The sequence below is a fragment of the Miscanthus floridulus genome, chromosome 18 (assembly GCF_019320115.1).
Source record: "Miscanthus floridulus cultivar M001 chromosome 18, ASM1932011v1, whole genome shotgun sequence".
In the NCBI taxonomy this organism is placed as follows: domain Eukaryota; kingdom Viridiplantae; phylum Streptophyta; class Magnoliopsida; order Poales; family Poaceae; genus Miscanthus; species Miscanthus floridulus.
The window spans coordinates 98,780,644-98,802,801 of NC_089597.1; the positions used below are offsets into that span (position 1 = coordinate 98,780,644).

At 46.0% G+C, this 22,158-nt stretch overlaps 1 protein-coding gene across 1 annotated transcript; it reads left to right on the forward strand.

Annotated features, from left to right (window-relative positions):
* The first annotated feature begins 203 nt into the window (after positions 1 to 203).
* On the forward strand, positions 204 to 2,200 carry LOC136522148 (tyrosine N-monooxygenase-like). The gene has a single exon (XM_066515934.1). The coding sequence runs from the start codon at positions 348 to 350 to the stop codon at positions 1,965 to 1,967; it is 1,620 nt and encodes a 539-aa protein (XP_066372031.1). The 5' UTR covers positions 204 to 347; the 3' UTR covers positions 1,968 to 2,200.
* Positions 2,201 to 22,158: the final 19,958 nt, after the last annotated feature.

The window sequence follows — 22,158 nt, forward strand, 5'->3', positions numbered from 1 at the left end:
AGCACTACTATCTACAGATAGGCCAGGGCTCAGTTCAGTCCACATGTTGTGCACAAGTACATCTGTACATGTGGTTCACATGTTATTATAACATGTGGTACATCTGTACATGTACGTGGTTCACATGTTATTATAACATGTGGATCATCTCCTCCGGTTTGTCTGCTTAAGAACCGACCTAGTTTTCTCTCAGCTGATGAAGCGTTCGACCACCATAAGTAGCCACAGCTTCGGGTCTTGTTTCTACATAGCACATGGGGGGTCTATTAGTGGCCTTGGCAAGCTAATAAAGAGTTCGTCGTCGATCAGTACTGCTGCATGGTTTCCTCTCTGCAAGCAAAGTAAACATGCAACTAGAGGCGGCGGCAGCTGCCCTCCTGCCCTCCTCCTCCTCCTCCATGGTCCCACATGTGTTATTAGTCCTAGTAGTGATGCTCCTGTGCCTCGTCAAAACCCACAGGCCGTGGCGGAGGAAGGGCAGGTGCACCCCTCCGCTCCCGCCGGGGCCCGTGCCATGGCCACTCGTTGGCAACCTGCCGGAGATGATGGTCAGCGACAAGCCGGCGTTCCAGTGGGTCCATCAGATCATGAAGGAGACGGGAACCGACATCGCCTGCATCAAACTGGGCGGTGTCCACGTCATCCCCATCACCTGCCCCAAGATCGCGCTCGAGGTGCTCAAGAACCAGGACGCCAACTTCGCCTCTCGCCCGCTCACCATGGCCTCCAAGACCTTCAGCAGAGGCTACAGGGACGCCGTGATGTCCCCCTACGGGGACCAGTGGAGGAAGATGCGCCGCGTGCTCGCCTCCGAGATCGTCTGCCCGTCCCGTCACAGGTGGCTCCACGACAAGCGTGCCGACGAGGCAGACAACCTCACCCGCTACGTCCACAACCTCGCGAAAGCGGGGTCCAGCGTCGTTGACGTTAGGCATATCGCACGCCACTACTGCGGAAACGTCGTCCGCCGCCTCATCTTCAACACGCGCTACCTTGGCAAGCCGCAGCCTGACGGTGGCCCTGGCCCGCTGGAGGTGCAGCATGTGGACGCCGTCTTTGCGTCCCTGGGCCTCCTGTACTCCTTCTGTGTCTCTGACTATCTCCCGTGGCTGCTGGGCCTCGACCTAGACGGCCACGAGAAGATGGTCAAGGAGGCCAATGAGAGGGTAACCAGGCTGCACGACGCGGTCATCCATGAGCGGTGGAGGCTGTGGAAGAGCGGCGAGAGGCGGGAGCCCGAGGACTTCCTAGACGTGCTCATTATGCTCAAGGATGCCGACGGCAGGCCGGTGCTCAGCATCGAGGAGGTAAAAGCTCAGCTAATGGACATCACGTTCGCGTCCATGGACAACCCGTCAAATGCAGTGGAGTGGGCTCTGGCCGAGATGGTGAACAGCCCGGAGATGCTGAAGAAGGCAGTGGACGAGATCGACGGCGTCGTTGGCCGGGAACGGCTGGTGCAGGAGTCTGACATCCCGCGGCTAAACTACGTCAAGGCCTGCATCCGCGAGGCGTTCCGCCTGCACCCTGTGGCACCTTTCAACGTCCCCCATGTCGCTCTCGCGGACACCACCGTTGCCGGCTACCACATCCCCAAGGGCAGCCACGTCATCCTCAGCCGCACTGGCCTTGGACGCAACCCTGATGTCTGGGACGACCCTCTTCGCTTCAACCCCGAACGCCACATCACTGTCAGTCCCGAGGTGGAGGTCTCGCTCGTTGAGCATGATCTACGGTTCATCTCCTTCAGCACTGGTCGTCGCGGCTGCATCGCTGCAGTGCTCGGCACTGCTATGAGCATCATGCTCTTCGGTAGGCTCCTGCAGGGGTTCTCTTGGAGCAAGATGGCCGGGGTGGCGGCCATCGACCTCAGCGAGTCCAGGCACAACACCTTCATGGCACGGCCGCTGGTGCTGCAGGCCGAGCCACGGCTTCCAGCGCATCTCTACCCAGGGATTTCTTTGTAATAAGTAATCCCAAGTTGCGGCTGAGCATGTAGAAAGTTTCCCTATCCATTTTCTTTTTTCAATCGGACCGGCAGGAGGTTGCCATACCACACTCAGGTATTGGCCTCGATGTTTAGCACCTATATCAAAGGTGTTGCAAAATTAAGGTATTTGAGGGAGGTCAACACCCAAACATTGTACCTAGGAATTATGCTTAAACATCATTGTAACACTAATTTATACTCCAAATATTCACTAATGCAAAACACACAATTAATCCATACCGGCTCAATACTGTCGGGCGTACTCGAGTTGGTAGTGATCTGGCTTCGCTGCCGAGTTGTAAGCCTAGGATCTGAACGATGGCTAGGATCCTGTTGACCCAACAGTGAAGTCAAATCTCACTATCGGAATGAGCCACGATCCTGCAGTGATATATCAGTGTCGAGTGAAGCCACGAACTAGCAGTGATAGGGGAAATATTATTGTCGATTCATGCCGCAACTCGACACATGGTGGTTTGACCCGGCAGCACCAGCACGATATCACTACTGATTTGTGGATTGACTCTGCAGTGTCCTAAATACAGTATAAAACCCAAACCCCTTCTTGCGCCTCCCTCCCATCACGAGCATGTTGATATTTCTTATGTTCTATTGGATGATTCGGCAACCACACAAAATATATCAATGCAGCACTTCGCTAAGGAGTATTTTTTTAGGTAATGGATTTCATTAATCCGGCCTTTATATCTACGAATGATATACACAACCAAAAGGATACATGACCCCTTTGACTCACACCTCAAAAAGAGAACACACAACCAAAAAAAGAAAAAAACTATGACCTCAGCACATCCCTACTTTCGGACATCTTCTCCGAAACGGCCAGATTCGGTGAGTGGAAGTCATCAAGTTGCCGCCGCCCCTAGTATGCCATCCCTGCGAACCTCCGCCGCTACCATCTTCATCCGCTTCAAGTGAGCTAACACTACATGTCGATTAGCCCACCTTCATCCATCGTCGCCCGGTTAGAACGTACTAGCCGATCAGACATGAACCGACAGGCCTCCGTCGCCCATAGTGCAGCCACCGTTAATGGCATGCCCATCACCTTAGCCGGAGTCCTCTGTCGCTGCCGCCACCCCTAGGGCCGCCGTTGTCGGCAAGATCCACCTCCACCTCACTGAGATCCTTGCACCAGCGCTCAGGACGTCGCTGCCCTAGGGTACCAACGGATTGATCACCGGGAGCAAACAATCACCACATCCGTATGCCGTAGCGGCCTCTTCATGACCAAGCCATCCACGAGTAGCATGCATGCCCTAGTGAAAGGTCCTTGTGTGGTTTTGGTAATTGAGTGACAACCCTAGATGGACTAATTGTGTTTATGTGAGATACACAGGTGATTAGTCCACAAGTACATGTGTGTGAGCAACATATGCTGTGAAGGTGAAAATGGTTTGGAGATGTTGCAAAGCTCACACATGTGATGATGAATGAGCTTATTGCACATGAGACATGACATTGAGTCATGTGATCAAGGTGGACAAGATCAAGACAAGACTTGGCTTGATGGACTGGTTGCAAGCGTGAAGGGCAAGTCAGAGGCTTTGGAGCGATGGACCACGTGGCGGTGAAGCTTGAGCAAAACTTGGCGCCGATGGACGAAGGCAACGGTGAAAAGCAAGTGAAGTCAAGATCGATGAACCAATATGATCACGTGATGATATGAAGTGGATCATATCATTGTTGATCATGTTGGTGCATGTGTTGCATCGACATTGGAGGAGATGGAATGGAATGCGCAAGGCAAAGGTATAACTTAGGGCATTTCATTTCACCGGTCATAGGTGTGTAGAGAAGTTGATGACCGGGTTTAGGATAGATGGCCGTACTGTCAAGAGGGGCAAACTTGATTGCATATCGGTCATCTAGTGCCACTCGAGTGATCTAACTTTGCATCATCGCTAGGATCGAGTGGCGTGGCAAGTTGAGTGACTAATCCTTTGGAAAATGTTTGTGAAAAGCTAACACACATACACATGGTGGTGCACACTTGGTGGTGTTGGCATATTTGCAAAGGAGAAGAAGTTAGAGTTGTTGTGAATCAACTTAGAGAAGAGAAAAAAGGTTTTTCGGTGTACTCTGAACTATAGGATGGTCCTTGGATTGGAATACTATTTTGATCCATTGTGATTTGGATCAAGTATGCATGTGGGATGTGTAGCCCTCTAAGTAAGCTTTCCAAATTGTCTAAGATCATCGAAATCAGAGTTCAAAGGTAAGAGTTATAGCTGTTTTAGTGCTGAAAGGTCTATGACTGGACTCTACGACCTGCGTGTCCGGTCAGCACCTTCGATTCCGGTCACAGCGTCCGGTTAGTGTTTTTAGCACGTCCAGAAGCGACCGGACGCACGGAGAGTCCGGTCGCTGAAAAATGTCTCTGGAACCTCTCTGTAAGTGACCGGACGCTGGGAGAGTCGAGTCCGGTCGTAGGAGAAAGGCGAGTCTGGTCAGTTGTGCAGAAATGTGTTGGTAACTGGACTCGGCCTTGGCGCGTCCGGTCGTTGGACCTAGGTGCGTCCGGTCAAGAGTATGCGCATGCGGCAGCTAGCCATTGAAGCCCAATGGTCGGCTTCGAAAGGAGGGGACGCGTGGCATCATCCTAGCGACCGGACTCTACGACCTGCGTGTCCGGTCGTTATGACCTGCGCGTCCGGTCAGTGTGTGTTTTGCCCAGTGAAGGGGTAACGGCTATTTTAGCCCATGGGGCAATAAAATGAGTGTGTGGCCAGCCTTGGGCTGGTTGCGGAGCACCCTCACACCTATGTGGCTTGTGTAGAAGTGCTTGGATGCCCTCTAACTCACTTGTGCTTGCAAGAGTGCGAATCGATTGTGAGTGAGTGTGATTCTAGTGCGTTGCATTGTGAGATTTCATCGAGTGGCACAAGGTGATCGAGTTGCAAGCCAGTGGTGCTTGTTACTCTTGGAGGTTGCCACCTCCTAGATGGCTTGGTGGTGGTCTCCGTCGAAGCCCGCAAGAAGCTTGTGCGGTGCTCTGGAGAAGAGCTTTGTGAGGGGCATTGTGCTCGCCCCGCGGGAGCCAGGAAGAGCAACTCTAGTTGAGCGTGTCATTGAGCTACCCTCACTTTCGGGTAGGTTCTTGCGGTGTCCGACATGCGGGCTTGGCGGGTGATGCCAATTAGCCACCGAACCACCAAGTGAGCGATCGACACAATGGGGACGTAGCGTGTTGGCAAGCACGTGAACCTCAGGAGAAAATCACCGTGTCAACCTTGTTCTTCCTGTTGTTTTGCAATCCCCTTCACAAGCTTGTGATTACTTTTATATACATTGTGCTTGTGTAGTTGCTCTTGTAATTAGTTAGCTTGTGTAGCTCGCTAGTTACCTTCTTGCTTGTGTAGCATAGAAGTACCTCCCTTGCGTGGCTAATTTGGTTTGTGTAACCTTGTTAGTCACTTTGCTTAGTTTGTGTAGCTAAGTATTTGCACTCTCTAATTTGGCATTGGTTGTCTTGTTATTGAGCATTGCTAGTGAGCTTAGTTGGCTTTATGTTTTTGCTTACTAGCATGTGTAGGAGCTCCCTCATTGCTTGAAATACTAGTGGCATAGGTTGGTGTGACCTTGCTCCTAGAATTAGTTAGGTGAGCTCTAGTTAGCCTGGCACCTTTGTTGCTTAATTAGGATCTTTGCAAGGTGCTAGAGAACATAGATAGAGGGGTGTAGTCTTGGCTAGACCGATAGATTTAATTCCGCACTTGTTTCGGTTAGCTGTCACAATTAAGATTTAGAAACAACTATTCACCCCCCTCTAGTCGCCACCTCGACCCTACACCTAGATGTGCCGCCATCATGTAGCCCACACCGCCCATGTGTTGCTGTGTGCCCTAGGCGCACTGCCACACATGGCCACCACCACCACTGTCGTAGACTTGCTGCCCACCATGTGCTCGCCGCGTCGCGACCGAGCCACTGCCGCCACACCATGAAACGTGGCCACCACAAGCCCTGCTGAGTAGATCCTAGACCAGAACAGCTCTACGAATCCACGACCAGGGACACAGATCCACGACCAGGGCTAGCCATGGGCACCCCAGACCTAGCCACCAGCGTTGTGTTGAAGAGAGGTGTAAGGAAGGGGAGCGGGGGCATAGTGGTGAGGCTAGCACGCCATCGGCCTGATGTCTTGGTGAATGGCTTGCTCCCATCGATGTGCCACTCCTCAGCACACTCGGGCACAACCGCGGCCACTCTCGAGAGTTGTATCCGCAGCTTTGGATCGAGCCCGGTGCAGTAGCACCAGATCGTGGCTCAGTGGAGCGGCCAGGACACCTACGCCATCTTCTGATGCCATGGTGAGGTGGGATTGTTGCTAGGAATACACTCACCCACGTCGCTACAGTGGCAGCGGCCAAACAGATCCCTCGTGATAGGGTTAGGTCTGCAAAGCTCATGGCATGCGACCGCAAGCATAGAGAGGATAGATTGTGAAGATTAAGAGTGTACCATACTCCCTTAGCTGAGAGCTCAATGACTGTGGGTCTCGATCTGAGCTCTAGACGTGGATCCGGTAATCCCAATTGTGGATCTAGTGTCATCGAGAACAATGGTGTTGTCGGGGGTGCAGAGTGTTGGGTGCTCCAATTTGCTCCTGATGTAGTTGCCATGCTCCGCTCTGCTCGGTCGTGTCCGACCACGAGCAACACAGGATTGAGGCTGTTGATATTTCTTATGACTATTGGACTAATTCCACAAGCACACAGAATATATCGATGCAAGACTTCACTTGGGAGTATTCCAAGTATTGCATTTATTTCCACAGGGAAGGCATAGTATGGCTAAGACATTTGACTATATAACTTCTAGTGAATTGGCTATGAACTACTACTAAAATTATAACGGGGTAAAGGATTGTGAATAACAATAAAAGAAAAGACACACTAGCGTAGATAGAGAGAGGTCACAGAGTAGTGAAGATAAATTGAGTACTATATTAACTGGAAATCAACCTATCAATTATCTAGCAAGACAAGCAATGATAATACTTCAGGGCGTACCTGCCCTAAACTCACCCAAAGGTTGATTAGGAACAATGCACCATGAGCCCTATGATTTAATAACTAGCTCTATCATGGTGGAATACCTATACAGGGCTATCACCACCTGTCACCTACCACATTCTATCTGGAGAACTAGCCACAACCCAAGGTACCCTATAGTCTTAGCACCACGCTTACACTAAGTGATACTACTCTAACCTTGCGCAAAGATCAGAGCACTAACTAGTGACAAGGATCCTGTATATTAGAAACTTACTAACTAAACAAGATATGATCAAAATATTCACAACACTACTAACTTAATGCAAGCTAAGTAAATGTTGAAAATAAGATAAGTACTAAAAGGAAATATATTGAGAGCAAAAGTAGCAATCAAAGACTTCTCCAAGCTCCTAGCTCCTAGCTCTTCACTCTTCACTCTCACTCTCACTACTAGCCTAGGACTTGGACTAGAGAGAATGATTCTCAATGGGACGCTTTACAACTGAGAGGAACACCTCTATTTATAGCACCTAGGAGCGGGGGGTATTTGTAGGCAGTGAGTGAGGCAGTGGCAGTGCATTGGGCGTCGAGCGATGTCCCTAGGCGTCGGTCGACCATGGGATGCGCCGCCATTGCATCCTGCCTTGATCACCCACCCATTGCATGCCCAAAGGTCGGTTGGTTAAGTCGGTAACTCCTTTGTGAGTATGACAATGGGCCCTTCAATCCATGTGAAGTTAGTTGGTGGCCTTCGGATCAAGCCAACTTGAATCAACTCTTGGATGAGCTCCTGGACTTGCCACATCACAGAGCATACGGATCAGTGATATGCCAGGCACAAGGTGGGGTCGGGCGACGCCACATGGTGTTGGGCGACACCACCTATGGGCCCATTTGGGCCCTTGCCTACTGGTGGGCCTTCTTGTGTGTTCCTTTTGCTCATGAAAGGACCGAGGATGCCGCCTAGAGGGGGGTGAATAGGCGTTTCTAAAAATAACACCTTCAAAAGCGGAAACGATTAGAAAAGTAATTTTCGATGACTCAGAAATTCCAACTCAGAGAAATAAACCCCTCATGACTTAGCTACAGTGTATATATATGAAAAATACTAGCCAGTCTAGAAGCTAAGATCCTGCAACACAAAGGTTAGTGCAATGAATAAATAAAAATAGCACAGTCACCAGTACTGGACGTGCCCGGTATGAATAGCGGACGCGTTCGGTATACACGGCCATAGTGCGCCGAGTCCAAGCACGCTGCCCTTGATTCCAATGTGTTGCTCCAAATTGTAGGCACCTTCTAAGAGTTGTATTTCAATATATACACCTACACAAAAGCTTGCACAACCCACGTGGATCAAAAAATATCAAAAGGGAGAGAATTGAGACACGATATTTGTTTTACCAAAGTTCGGACTCCATCGAGTCCTACTCTCCATTGAAAGGGCTATGAGCGACCCAGCAAAGGTCACCTCTAGAGGACACACGAAGGTCACTCTAGCCAAAGTCTTTTCCAACTCCTTTTCCTCCTTCCACTAGTTTGATTCCTTCCCTTGCGGCGGTGGAATCAAACCGTTACAAACTTTCTGAGGCACACCATAATCTCTAGGGTGCTCTCTTTGACGACGCCCAGCCATCTAGGACCGAAGAGTCCAAGAGTAACAAATGCAAATAAAAAGATCGACAAATATGCACAAGTGCTCAAGGGTGTCTTGCTCTCAATTTTGAATCTCACTCAACCCACAAGATGGATTTTGCAATTAGAATCAATCACTCACTAAGAGAGGGTTGGAGAGTGTTCTCAAGGCTCAAAAATGTGTATGAATGTCAGCAGAATCAGCAGCCTCCAAAGGTGGAGGCTTAGGGGTATTTATAGACCCCACTCAAAAACTAGTCATTTTCTAGCTGTTGGAATACTGGACACGTCCGGTATCGGTATTGCCTGCACAGCGCCAACGGTCACAAAGTTAGCGGTGCATGCAAGGCATCGCAACTCCCAACGCTTGCTGGAACTTCCGACTTCTAGAACTCCCGACGGACCAAATTGAGAACACCGAAGAAGTTGTTGTGGCTGGGTAAATACCGGACATGTCCGGTATGAATACCGAACACATCCGTCCGGTATTCTCAGCCACAACATGATTTAGTTAGCTTGTGTCTCTGTTTCACTCAAACCTCACATGGGTTGGCTTGAGCACTTATGAATAATTATCTATCAACATAATGCATCCCTCTTAATAGTATGGTATACCTATTTACTCAGGATCAAATGAAAAACAGAATTTGAAGCACTTGAGTTGATTTCCTTTAAACCAAATGCCATAGCTCTCAATCTTCATCAAGTGAGGGTGCCACCATGTCAACTTTGATTTTCTTCTTGAGCATAGCCATTTTGAGCATGTGACTTGATTCCATTCAATGAATATGAGTTAAATTCAAATGTATCAAGTCACTTCCAACAATTTATCCAATATATTTGATCCTCCACTTCAATGTGACCATCATAGTTTGATTAGTACCTCAACTAAATGCAAGTACTTTCTTCTTCACCCTTGCTAGGTTCCTCAGTCGCCAAGCTGTCGCCTGCCCGTCACCCTTGTTTAGTACCTCGAAGCCTTTCCTTGCTATCTTCACTATCTCAAGCCATCAAGTCACACTTTTGTGTTGAATCAACCATTAAGCTCATTTGTATAATTGTCTTTCAATGTAGCAAGCTTTAGACTCTGAGACCATTCCATATGCAATCTCTCATGTCTCATTAATTATTTTCTCAATGTGCTTGCTTTACCATACCTCATAGAAATCCCACAATGAGTAAGCCTTGCATGAATAACATTTGCATTGTTGTCTTGTACTTGAACTAGATTGTTTATACAACAATACATCATTTTGGCTTTCATCAAGTACATATGAGATAACCCATTTTCTGTCCAACACTTAGCAAATTGGTTAGACCTTTAATCATATTGTCATTCAATCATCCAAAATCCACTAAAGGGCTAGATCCACTTTCAGCTCATTTTGTCAAATTTTCCTACATTCAAATAAACTTCAAGTACAAGTGGAATTCCATTAGTGATAAACCAAATTTCTTCATTTTATGTTGGTTTTTCCTTGTAATGTTTGCATTGTTGATGGTTAAAATAGGAGTTTAGTGACCATCAACAAAGGCAGTGTAGTAGAGGAGGCTGCTCCACGTTGGCCTCGTTTGTGGCAGGCCCCTCAACTCCGCGCACTCGGTGCTGTCTAGATCCAAGTGTCTCATCCTCGCTCACGCATGCTGACTAGGTCAGACGGCGACCAGGTGGCTAGGGCCATGGCCGAAGGCCCGCACGTGCCCGTGCCCCCACGCGCTCGTTGGCAAGGCCAGGCAATGGTCAGGTGGCAGAGGCTATGACCGAAGCCGTGCGTGCCACTCCTAGATCCGAGTGTCTCGACCCCCGTGCACGCACATCGGCTAGGTCAGGCGGTGGCCGGGTGGCTATGGCCATAGTTAGAGGCCCACGCTTGCCCGTGCCCCCATGCACTTGCTAGTGAAGGGTCAAGATGGCGGACTAGAGGGGGTGAATAGTCTTTTCTAAAATTAATCGCGTCGGCTAACCGAAACAAGTGCGGAATTAAGACGATCGGTCTAGCCAAGACTACACCCCTCTATCTATGTTCTCTAGCACCTTCCAAAGATACTAATCAAGCAATAAAGGTGCCGGGCTAGCTAGAGCTCACCTAACCAATTCTAGGAGCAAGGTCACACAAACCTATGCCACTAGTACTTTAAGCAACAAGGGAGCTCCTACACATGCTAGTAAGCAAAAGCACAAAGCCAACTAAGCTCACTAGCAATGCTCAATAACAAGGCAACCAATGCCGAATTAGAGAGCGCAAATACTTAGCTACACAAACTAAGCAATGTGACTAACAAGGTTACACAAACCAAATTAGCCACGCAAGGGAGCTACTTCTATGCTACACAAGCAAGAAGGTAACTAGTAAGCTACACAAGCTAACTAATTACAAGAGCAACAACACAAGCTTAATGTATATGAAAATAATCGCACGCTTGTGTAACGGGGATATAAACCAACGGGAAGAACAAGGTTGACACGATGATTTTTCTCCCGAGGTTCACGTGTTTGCCAACACGCTAGTCCCCGTTGTGTCAACCGCTCACTTGGTGGTTCGGTGGCTAATTGGCATCACCCGCCAAGCCCGCACGTCGGGCACCGCAAGAACCTACCCCGGAAGTGAGGGTAGCTCAATAACACGCTTTACTAAAGTTGCTCTTTGTGGCTCCCACGGGGCGAGCACAATGCCCCTCACAAAGCACTTCTCCGGAGCACCGCACAAGCTTCTTGCGGGCTTCGACGAAGACCACCACCAAGCCATCTAGGAGGTGGCAACCTCCAAGAGTAACAAGCACCACCGGCTTGCAACTCGATCACCTAGTGCCACTCAATGCAACCTCACGATGCAATCGCACTAGAATCGCTCTCTCACACAATCGAATGATCACTATCAAGTATATGTGAGATGGAGGGCTCCCAAGCACTACTACACAAGCCACCAAGGCTCTAGTGTGCTTAGCTTTTCCAAGCTGTCGGCCAAAGGCCGACCACAACTTCTATTTATAGCCCCATGGGCTAAACTAGCTATTACCCCTTCACTGGGCGTTTTTTGGGTCAACCGGACGCTGCACCGGACGCACCGATCGTGAATACCGGACATGTCCGGTCACCATACCAGACACGTCCGGTAGCTATCTGACCGCCACGTGTCCTACCATTGCCTCCAACGGCTCTCTGACAAGACGAATGGACGCACAGTACCAAAACGACTGGATGCTCAGCCGCTGAGTCCGGTCGAGTCCAGTAAGCCTCTAGGGCCGACCGGACGCGATAGTTAGAAACTGACCGGACGCTGAGCCTCAGCGTTCGGTCGAGTATAGTAAGCACCCACTGACGATCGGGCGTGTCCGGTCACACTGGACCGGACGCTGCCAGTGTCCGATCAACAGATCTACCGAACACCGTCTTTGTTGATTCACACCGGACGCGTCCGGTGTGGTGACCGGACACGTCTGGTCACACTGTGCAGTTCAGTCCTGAGCCGCATACCGGACGTGTCCGGTCACTCTGTGACCAGCGCGACTAACTCCTTTTCAACTCCAACTTCTTCACCCTTGCTCAAATGTGCTAACCACCAAGTGTATCACCTTGTGCACATGTGTTAGCATATTTTCACAAACATTTTCAAGGGTGTTAGCCACTCAACTTGCCACGCCACTTGATCCTAGCGATGATGCAAAGTTAGATCACTCGAGTGGCACTAGATGACCGATATGCAAACAAGTTTGCCCCTCTTGATAGTACGGCCATCTATCCTAAACCTGGTCATCAACTTCTCTACACAGCTATGACCGGTGAAATGAAATGCCCTAGGTTATACCTTTGCCTTGCGCATTCCATTCCATCTCCTCCAATGTCGATGCAACACATGCACCAACACGATCAACAATGATATGATCCACTTCATATCATCACGTGATTATATTGGTTCATCGATCTTGACTTCACTTGCACCAATCACATGTGTATCTCACATAAACACAATTAGTCCACCTAGGTTGTCACTCAATTACCAAAACCACACAAGGACCTTTCAATCTCTCCCTTTTTGGTAATTGATGACAACTCTACAAAGATATGGAAATTAAGCTCTTTTGGATTCATGTTGCTTGCCCAAGCAATTTTACCATGTGAAAATGATTTTGGACAAGTACCACAAACCCGAAATGGTAGTATTTGCTCCCCCTACATATGCGCTAGAGTCTTTGATTTGAAGCTTGCACATATGCATATATTAAAGTTGTGGGAGAGTAATTACTACAAAATGATGCTAAGGTGTATAGAATAAACCTTTGAAGCGTGTACCAATCGGAGTTTCACATTGAAGTTCATCCTTAGCACCATGGTTAGCTAGATATCACTTGGCAATAAAAGCACTAGATACCTTGTAAGATCAACATTAAAAGCAAGGTACTAGCATTACTTGAAAAGCATACCGACTGTCTAGCTATCATCCTATGCATGCTAGTTATCAAATCATCATTCAAGTTCTACAACTAGCATACACCACACAAGCATGCATATTGAATTTTGAAAGCTTATGCAATGCAAGAAAGCACATGAATATGCACATATCAAATGCAGTCAATCAAAGTTCATGAGCTTGCTCCCCCTACTTGTGTGCTTCTCTTGTCCAAGAATTTTGATCCATCTCTTTTCTTCAATGTTGCTCCCTCTTTGTCCATGTCCATATCCAACCTCTACTTCTTTGAGCTTTCATATCTTATCTCTCCCCCTTGTACAATCTCAATCTCAAAGCTTTCATATCTTTGTACAATCTCTCCCCCTTTGTCATCAATTTCCATAAAAGGTGAGCTTCTCATTGATGCAAAGGTATACATTTGGGGTAGATGGTTGAGGCTTGAATCTTGCATTTTTATGGACATCACTTGTTTGTTGGAATGACACCACTTGTAGATACCACTTGTAACTTGTGTAAGGCTTCTTGAGATACCACACATAGGATCTTTGATCTTGATACCAATTTGTGTGACACCTCCCCCTATGTGATAGCATGGGTCATCCATTTGATACACTTGAGCTCTTGTAGGTGAGGGATGCATTCTTCATTTGATGATCACTTAAAGTTGAGGATCACTTGTGGAACCATCATCTTTCATGGTTGATATCATATATAGATGTAATACCACTTGAATGAAGTAGATACCACTTGAAAGAATCTTCTAGTTTGGAACCACTTGTTGGATTTATCAATAAAGACCATTTCTTGAACAATTGCTATCTTCATGAGTACCACTTATAGGATATCACTTGTGAGTTGATCTAGACATTATTTGTAGATTCTTGATAAAATACTTGAGTCTAGATACCATTTGAAACATACAAACTAGATATCCATTTGCATTGTTGTCTTGTGCTTGTACTCTTATCACTATCATGAGCTTCTATGATTGACTTGAACTAAATTGATTTGCCTAAGCTTTCAAGTCCGGTTTGAACCAATGACAAGCTTCTTCACACCTCTTGCAAGGGTTATCTTGCCAATGTTGTACTTCTCACTTGTTAGCAATCCAAATTAGATCAAGTACTTGGGATCACTAGCTAATGAACAAATTCATATACTAACCACTAGATCAAGTAATCATTCAAACAATAGTGGTAGGCTATGAATTTAAACATTTCATTTGTTATGCATGATCCTATGAAGCATGTACTATATGCACTAACCGCATACTAGTAAGGGATGAAATGATCATGCGCATTACAATGGTACCTTTGCTATGTTGGAGTAGAGGATAGTCACATAGATTCCAATTCATTACTCCAATAGCAATGTGAAGTCCAATTATAAGCTTGATGAAGACCAATAGATACCTTGTTGAATTTCATTCTTCACCCATATGAAATGAGTACCACTTATGATCAAGTGCACTTTCTTGTTGTGGTTGACTTGCTTTATCTTTTGATCTTTGCTTGCATGAGAGTATCAATTTGAGAATACTACTTGAAATATCATGATTAGCTCTCTTTTGGGTGTTGCTTGCTTTTCTTGATCAACCCTTTTGATTGCTTCAACTAAGCATCTCAAATGTTCCTCGGATCACCACTTCTATGTTAGCCTTCCAAGTACCACACTTGGTTTACCTACACATAGGCGGCAAGCCCCTACACTAGGGAGAAGTGACCTTTCTCCAAGAATCATTCTTGATACTCACTTGAAATGACTTGATTGATTGATCCAAGTGATGGACTTAACTTGATGAGTAACCTTGATTCCTTCTTTAAGTCCTTTTCTTTCTTCTTGTTTAAGTTTTTTTCTTTCTACCAAATGATTTCCAATAGTCACTAGAACTTAAACTTTCATCTTCATCTTGAGTTTGATCTTGGTCCTTGTGTTTGTACTCTTTGCTTGTCATGCTTCTAGATCATCTCAAAACCAAACTTAGGTACCTCAAACACTTGTAAACATGTTTCCAACTTGAGGACCTTTCAATCAAAGTGACTTTAGATCAATCCAACATTTGTCACTATTCTGACTGATTTTGTACCCTTCAAAGAAATAAGAATATCTCCCAAAGTACAAATACAAATACCACGAAATTTGGTGGAGATGTTCTTTACTAAGTTATCTAGCAGCTGTAAAAATTTGAGCTTCATTTGACTTCTAGATTGCTGCCATATATCAATTCTTCCACCACTGCTACATGCTGAAAACAGCTGCACTATAGCTGACAAGATCCACTCCAAAACCGAAGCATTTCTTATCCAATTCTCATGAAAATTGTACAGCATCTTATACCATAAGTCTAGAGCATGTACACCAATTTTTATGCCAATCCAATAAGTTTGGTCACTCAAACATGGCTAACATCACAGCTAGCTCAGATTTTGCAATATAGGACAGATTTCAATAATTGAGCTAAACTTCATCAAATATGAATCAAACTTGAAGCTAACTTGTTTGAATACTTCCATAGGACATATATCAATTCAAACCACTTACTAAATGTCATCTTATGAACTTATCCAACACAAATCAATCCAAACTTGATTACTAAGCAATTATCCATTCAATCAACTTATAGCAAGCAACTTTGCATATTTATCCAATTCAATCAACTGATATGCACCCAAATGAAATTATCAATAAGAGATATACCTTGGTTAGCTCATGATCATCCAACTAGCAAGCTTCAACTCAATTATTTGCAAGTCATCAAATATATCCAATGAATCACCAACAACTTGAATTATAGCACTTGTATATTGATAGCATTTGGACTTCACTCAATTTTCACTTGGCATTGGGTTTGTATGTGCACTAGGCTTCATAACTTGATTCAACATATGATGAACAATGTGAGATCAATTGAATCAAGTCTCCAATGCTGATGGTACCTACAAACAATCATCCACTTTTTGATGGTACCCAAACAAGTTTGGGTCCTCTCAAGTTAGGAGCAACATACTTAGGTAATACCTTAGTATGAGTAGCGGGATGTTTTGCAATAGCAACCATAGAGGTACCATTACCATCCTTTCTAAGCATATTATTATCAATAATTGAAATAGGCTTAGAAATATCACCTAGGGGACATGAATGTGCCATGTGTCCCCTTTTCCGGCATGAGTAGAACTTTCTCTTTGATTGAGCCTTCTCTTCCTTGCTCATGTGGTGCTTCTCATTGCCTTGCCTCTCATGAATTGCTTGAGCCTTCTTCTCAAGCTTGGTAGGACACTTAGAGGCAAAGTGTCCCACACTTCCACACTTGAAACACTTGATGTGAGCATGATCTTTCTTTTCATCTTCATTCTTGCTCATCATCTTGGCATCTTGAGTTTGCATTAGATGCCTTGCCTTTCCACCCCTTCTTGTTTTCTTCTTCTTTATCATCAAATCACCATCATCTTCAAGGTTGATCTTGATTTGAGCTTGGGGTGTCTTCTCTTGCTCAACTTGTGGCTTTGGTTGAGGCTTCACTTGTTGCTTCACCAATTGCTTGGTTGGGCATATTGAGGTAAGATGACCCCAAGTGCGGCACTTGAAGCACTTCACATGCCTTAGCCTCTCTTTTTCTTTCTTCAACTTGAGCTTTTCTTCATTGGGGCAACCATTTGCAAGATGTCCCACTTCATGGCACTTGAAGCACATGAAATGAGAGCTTCTCTTGTTCTTGCTTCTTCATCTCTCTTTCATATCTTCTCTTGCCCCATCTTTTGCCCTTGATCTTGCTCTTGTTGAAGCTAATGCCACTTGTGTCATTGCGGCTTTCTTGATGATTGACTTTGCTAGTCTTGAAGCCGACTCCACTCTTGTCACCAAAGTTTCTTTGAGTCTTCAACATATGCTCAAAGGTGACTTGAGAGTTGTAGCACCTCTCTAACTTGTTGCTCAAATTCTTCACTTGCTCATTTAGCTCATTGTTCTCCTTCAAAATGTTAGTCTCACAAGACATAGAAGTAGAACAAGCATCTATATGTGAAGAGCATGGCATATCTAATAAATCATCACAAGAGGTGGATACATGCTTCTTGCCTACATCACAAGGGTTAGCAATAATATGTGATTGATCAATTGACCCATGTGATGAACTCTCATTATTTTTAAGTTTCTTGGTAAACATTTTAATGAGAGAAGCATATTGTTCTAATAATTCATCATGAGATGCAAGTAGTGTCTCATGATTCAATTTAAGCTCATCATGTGAAGATTTATAAGCATCAAGTAAGTCTTTATGTTCTTCACAAGAGTTCTTTAGAAATGAGTTTTCATTTTCTAATTTCAATGTTTTAGCTTTCTCATTTTCTAAAGACATGGTCATGCTAGCAAGTCTACTAACAAGTTCATCATATGAATCAACATGATCAACCACATTATCATTTGATACCTTAGTGTCACCTTGTGACATAAGACAATGTTGTGTGGTTGGAGAGCATGTAGTAGCATCTTCATCATGGCTTGAGCATGAACCATCATTACCATCAAGTGTGCAATGGGTAGCATCATCACTTGCAACACTTGTGGCATCATCATCAACCTTATCAAGTGAACTTGTAGTTGATCAATCATCATCATTATCACTTGACCTTGAGGTGGAGCAATCTTCCACAATCACCAAATTGTGGTTATGCTCAACACACTCATGCGCCTCCTTCTTTGGTTCATCCTCCTTCTTGAATTTACCATCATCCCATGTGGAGGAGTCACCGTAAAAGGCTTGGAGTGCTAGCCACATATCATGAGCACTCTCCAAGTCCCACACACGTCTAAAAATATCATCATGTATAGCACACGTTAGATAATAAAGAGCACAATGATCAAGTTGTAAGCAATCCTCTTGCGCTTGGGTGAGGTTATCCTTATCCAAGGCATCATGAGAAAAACCAACAACAATGATCCACCATGCCTTGGGACCCAATTCACAGAAATGATCAAGCATATGACGTTTCCACCGTGCATAGTGTGTGCCATAAAAAATATGTGTGTCACAAACAACTTCTAGCCCAAAGTTCGCCATCCTCTCGGGTCGGTGAAGACCACAAATGAGAGACCAGGCTCTGATACCACTTGAAGGGTCGAGATGGTGGACTAGAGGGGGGTGAATAGTCTTTTCTAAAATTAATCGCGTCGGCTAACCGAAACAAGTGCGGAATTAAGACGATCGGTCTAGCCAAGACTACTCCCCTCTATCTATGTTCTCTAGCACCTTCCAAAGATACTAATCAAGCAACAAAGGTGCCGGGCTAGCTAGAGCTCACCTAACCAATTCTAGGAGCAAGGTCACACAAACCTATGTCACTAGTACTTTAAGCAACAAGGGAACTTCTACACATGCCAGTAAGCAAAAGCATAAAGCCAACTAAGCTCACTAGCAATGCTCAATAACAAGGCAACCAATGCCAAATTAGAGAGCGCAAATACTTAGCTACACAAACTAAGCAATGTGACTAACAAGGTTACACAAACAAAATTAGCCACGCAAGGGAGCTACTTCTATGCTACACAAGCAAGAAGGTAACTAGTAAGCTACACAAGCTAACTAATTACAAGAGCAACAACACAAGCTTAATGTATATGAAAATAATCACAAGCTTGTGTAACGGGGATGCAAACCAACGGGAAGAACAAGGGTGACACGATGATTTTTCTCCCGAGGTTCACGTGTTTGCCAACACGCTAGTCCCCGTTGTGTCAACCGCTCACTTGGTGGTTCGGTGGCTAATTGGCATCACCTGCCAAGCCCGCACGTCGGGCACCGCAAGAACCTACCCCGGAAGTGAGGGTAGCTCAATAACACGCTTTACTAAAGTTGCTCTTCGTGGCTCCCACGGGGCGAGCACAATGCCCCTCACAAAGCACTTCTCCGGAGCACCGCACAAGCTTCTTGCGGGCTTCGATGGAGACCACCACCAAGCAATCTAGGAGGTGGCAACCTCCAAGAGTAACAAGCACCACCGGCTTGCAACTCGATCACCTAGTGCCACTCAATGCAACCTCACAATGCAATCGCACTAGAATCGTTCTCTCACACAATCGAATGATCACTATCAAGTATATGTGAGATTGAGGGCTCCCAAGCACTACTACACAAGCCACCAAGGCTCTAGTGTGCTTAGCTTTTCCAAGCTCTCGGCCAAAGGCCAACCACGGCTTCTATTTATAGCCCCATGGGCTAAAATAGCCGTTACCCCTTCACTGGGCATTTTTCGGGTCGACCGAACGCGTCCGGTAGCTATCTGACCGCCACGTGTCCTACCATTGCCTCCAATGGCTCTCTGACAAGATGACCGGACTCACAGTACCGAAACAACCGGACGCTCAACCGCTGAGTCCGGTCGAGTCTAGTAAGCCTCTAGGGCCGACTGGACGCGACAGTTAGAAACTAACCGAACGCTGAGCCTCAGCGTCCGGTCGAGTACAGTAAGCACCCACTGACGACCGGACACGTCTGGTCACACCGGACCGGACGCTACCAGCATCCGATCAATAGATCTACCGAACACCGTCTTTGCTGATTCACATCGAACACATCCGGTGTGGCGACCAGACGTGTCCGATCGCACTGTGCAGCTCAGTCCTGAGCCGCATACCAGACGTGTCTGGTCTCCATACCGGATGTGTCCAGCACGACTAACTCCTTTTCAACTCCAACTTCTTCATCCTTGCTCAAATGTGCCAACCACCAAGTGTATCACCTTGTGCACATGTGTTAGCATATTTCAACAAACATTTTCAAGTGTGTTAGCCACTCAACTTGCCACGCCACTCGATCCTAGCAACGATGCAAAGTTAGATCACTCGAGTGGCACTAGATGACCGATATGCAAACAAGTTTGCCCCTCTTGATAGTACGGCCATCTATCCTAAACCCAGTCATCAACTTCTCTACACACCTATGATCGGTGAAATGAAATGCCCTAATTTATACCTTTGCCTTGCGCATTCCATTCCATCTCCTCCAATGTCGATGCAACACATGCACCAACATGATCAACAATGATATGATCCACTTCATATCATCACGTGATCATATTAGTTCATCGATCTTGACTTCACTTGCTTTTCACCGTTGCTTTCGTCCATCGGCGCCAAGTCTTGCTCAAGCTTCACCGTCATGTGGTCCATTGCTCCAAAGCCTCCGACTTGCCCTTCACGCTTGCAACCGGTCCATCAAGCCAAGTCTTGTCTTGATCTTCTCCACCTTGATCACATGACTCAATGTCATGTCTCATGTGCAATGAGCTCCTTCATCATCACATGTGTGAGCTTTGCAACATCTCCAAGCCATTTTCACCTTCATGGCATATGTTGCTCACACACATGTACCTGTGGACTAATCACCTGTGTATCTCACATAAACACAATTAGTCCACCTAGGTTGTCACTCAATTACCAAAACCACACAAGGACCTTTCAGCTAGCTAGGCTAGGCGTCGGCTAGGTGGATGGGGCTACGGACAAAGCCACGCACGCTCATGCGTTCCTAGGTCTGAGCTCGTGAGTGCTGATCAACCGATAGCCTAAGCATCGATGACCACTCCTCGGTATGGACAAGGCAGATCCATAGAGGTGGTTCTGTAGGTAGCGGTGTCCTAGGGGCGGCAGCTACCTAGGAGTCCGGCGAAGCGGAAGCGGATCCTGTCGGCTCGCATCTGATCGGCTAGTTCTGACTAGACAACGACAGATGAAGGTGGGCTAACCGGTGACACATGGCGTCAGCTCACTCAAAGCGGATGAAGATGGCACCAGCGGAGGCTCGCAGCGATGGTGCACTAGGGGCGGCGGCGACTTGACGACTTCCACTGATCGATTTTGGTCATTTTAGGAGAGGATGTCGAGAAGCATGGATGTGCTGAGGTCGTGGTTTTTCTTTTCTTTTTTGTTGTGTGTTCTTCTGTTTGTTGAGGTGTGAGTCTAAGTGCTCTTGTATCGATGTTTTTGGCTGTGTATATCCTTCATGGATATAGAGGCCGGGTTAATGAAAATCCATTATCTAAATAGTACTCCCTTAGCTTTAGTAGTACAAGCTGGCCTCAAGAATTGGGAATAAATAAGGTATGTATGTGCTGCACTAGTGGTATCTACAATTCTACCCTACACAATGCCTTCCTGGCGCCTAAAATATGCATATGTCATAGCCTAAGCATCTGCCATAAACGCCTAGGCATTGTGAGGGGGGTAGGGCGGCGCCACGTCTTGCCACAACACCTCAAAAACCATGATGCAGACAAACTTTTTCCAACAACCTAAGTGACTGGACAATGTGATGTGGACTTTCTTTTGGGTTTATTGATTGGTAGGAACTAAGATGATATTAGGCTGATCTTTTGCTAAACCAGTGTGTGCAATATTGCCTTGTGCAGTGTGTGCAGCATTGCCTTGTGTATGTGCTGCTGACATGTAGGCATGATACATGTGGTAGAACCGCCTAATCTAATACCTCTCAGGAGTACTTGTCTTCCATTAGACACTAAGTACTCAAGGGAGAACACCAAATTACGTAGTTTCGTCGAGCACACCCCAAGGGAGAACCCAAAAATCCATATTTTTCCATCGGGGTCACAAATGAGAGAATAAAGCTTACATCATTATTCCATTTCTTACATCACTTTTTATGCAACATCAGAGTATAATATTTACTGTTGATAAAAGTAGAGTATGATCATGTTATCAACGTTATGAATAATTTAATTTAACAACGGAATATAAACATGTGATCAGAGTTACAGCGGAAATAAATATCTATTCCAGACATGATGCAGCATTGATATATAAACTATGACAACAGATTATAAAACTTCCATTTATAAAAACATTTAGTGAGAGTTATAAATAAAAACTACGATCGTAGCGTAAAGGAATCCTCTCTGAGCCCACTAGGAGGGATCCACACACAAGAGTTAGCTCTAAAATACGCCTATCACCTGCAACAGGGGGAAATAAAACCCTAAGTACTCAATTGTACTCAGCAAGACTTACCCGACAGGAGAAAAGAAAAGACTCCAAGGATATGCAAGGTTATCCGGCTTGTGGATTTATTGCATCTGCAGGAGCATTACTAAAT

What these genes read in the sequence shown, in the direction of transcription:
- LOC136522148 (XM_066515934.1), top strand. Translation starts at nt 348, where the DNA reads ATGCAACTAGAGGCGGCGGCAGCTGCCCTCCTGCCCTCCTCCTCCTCC.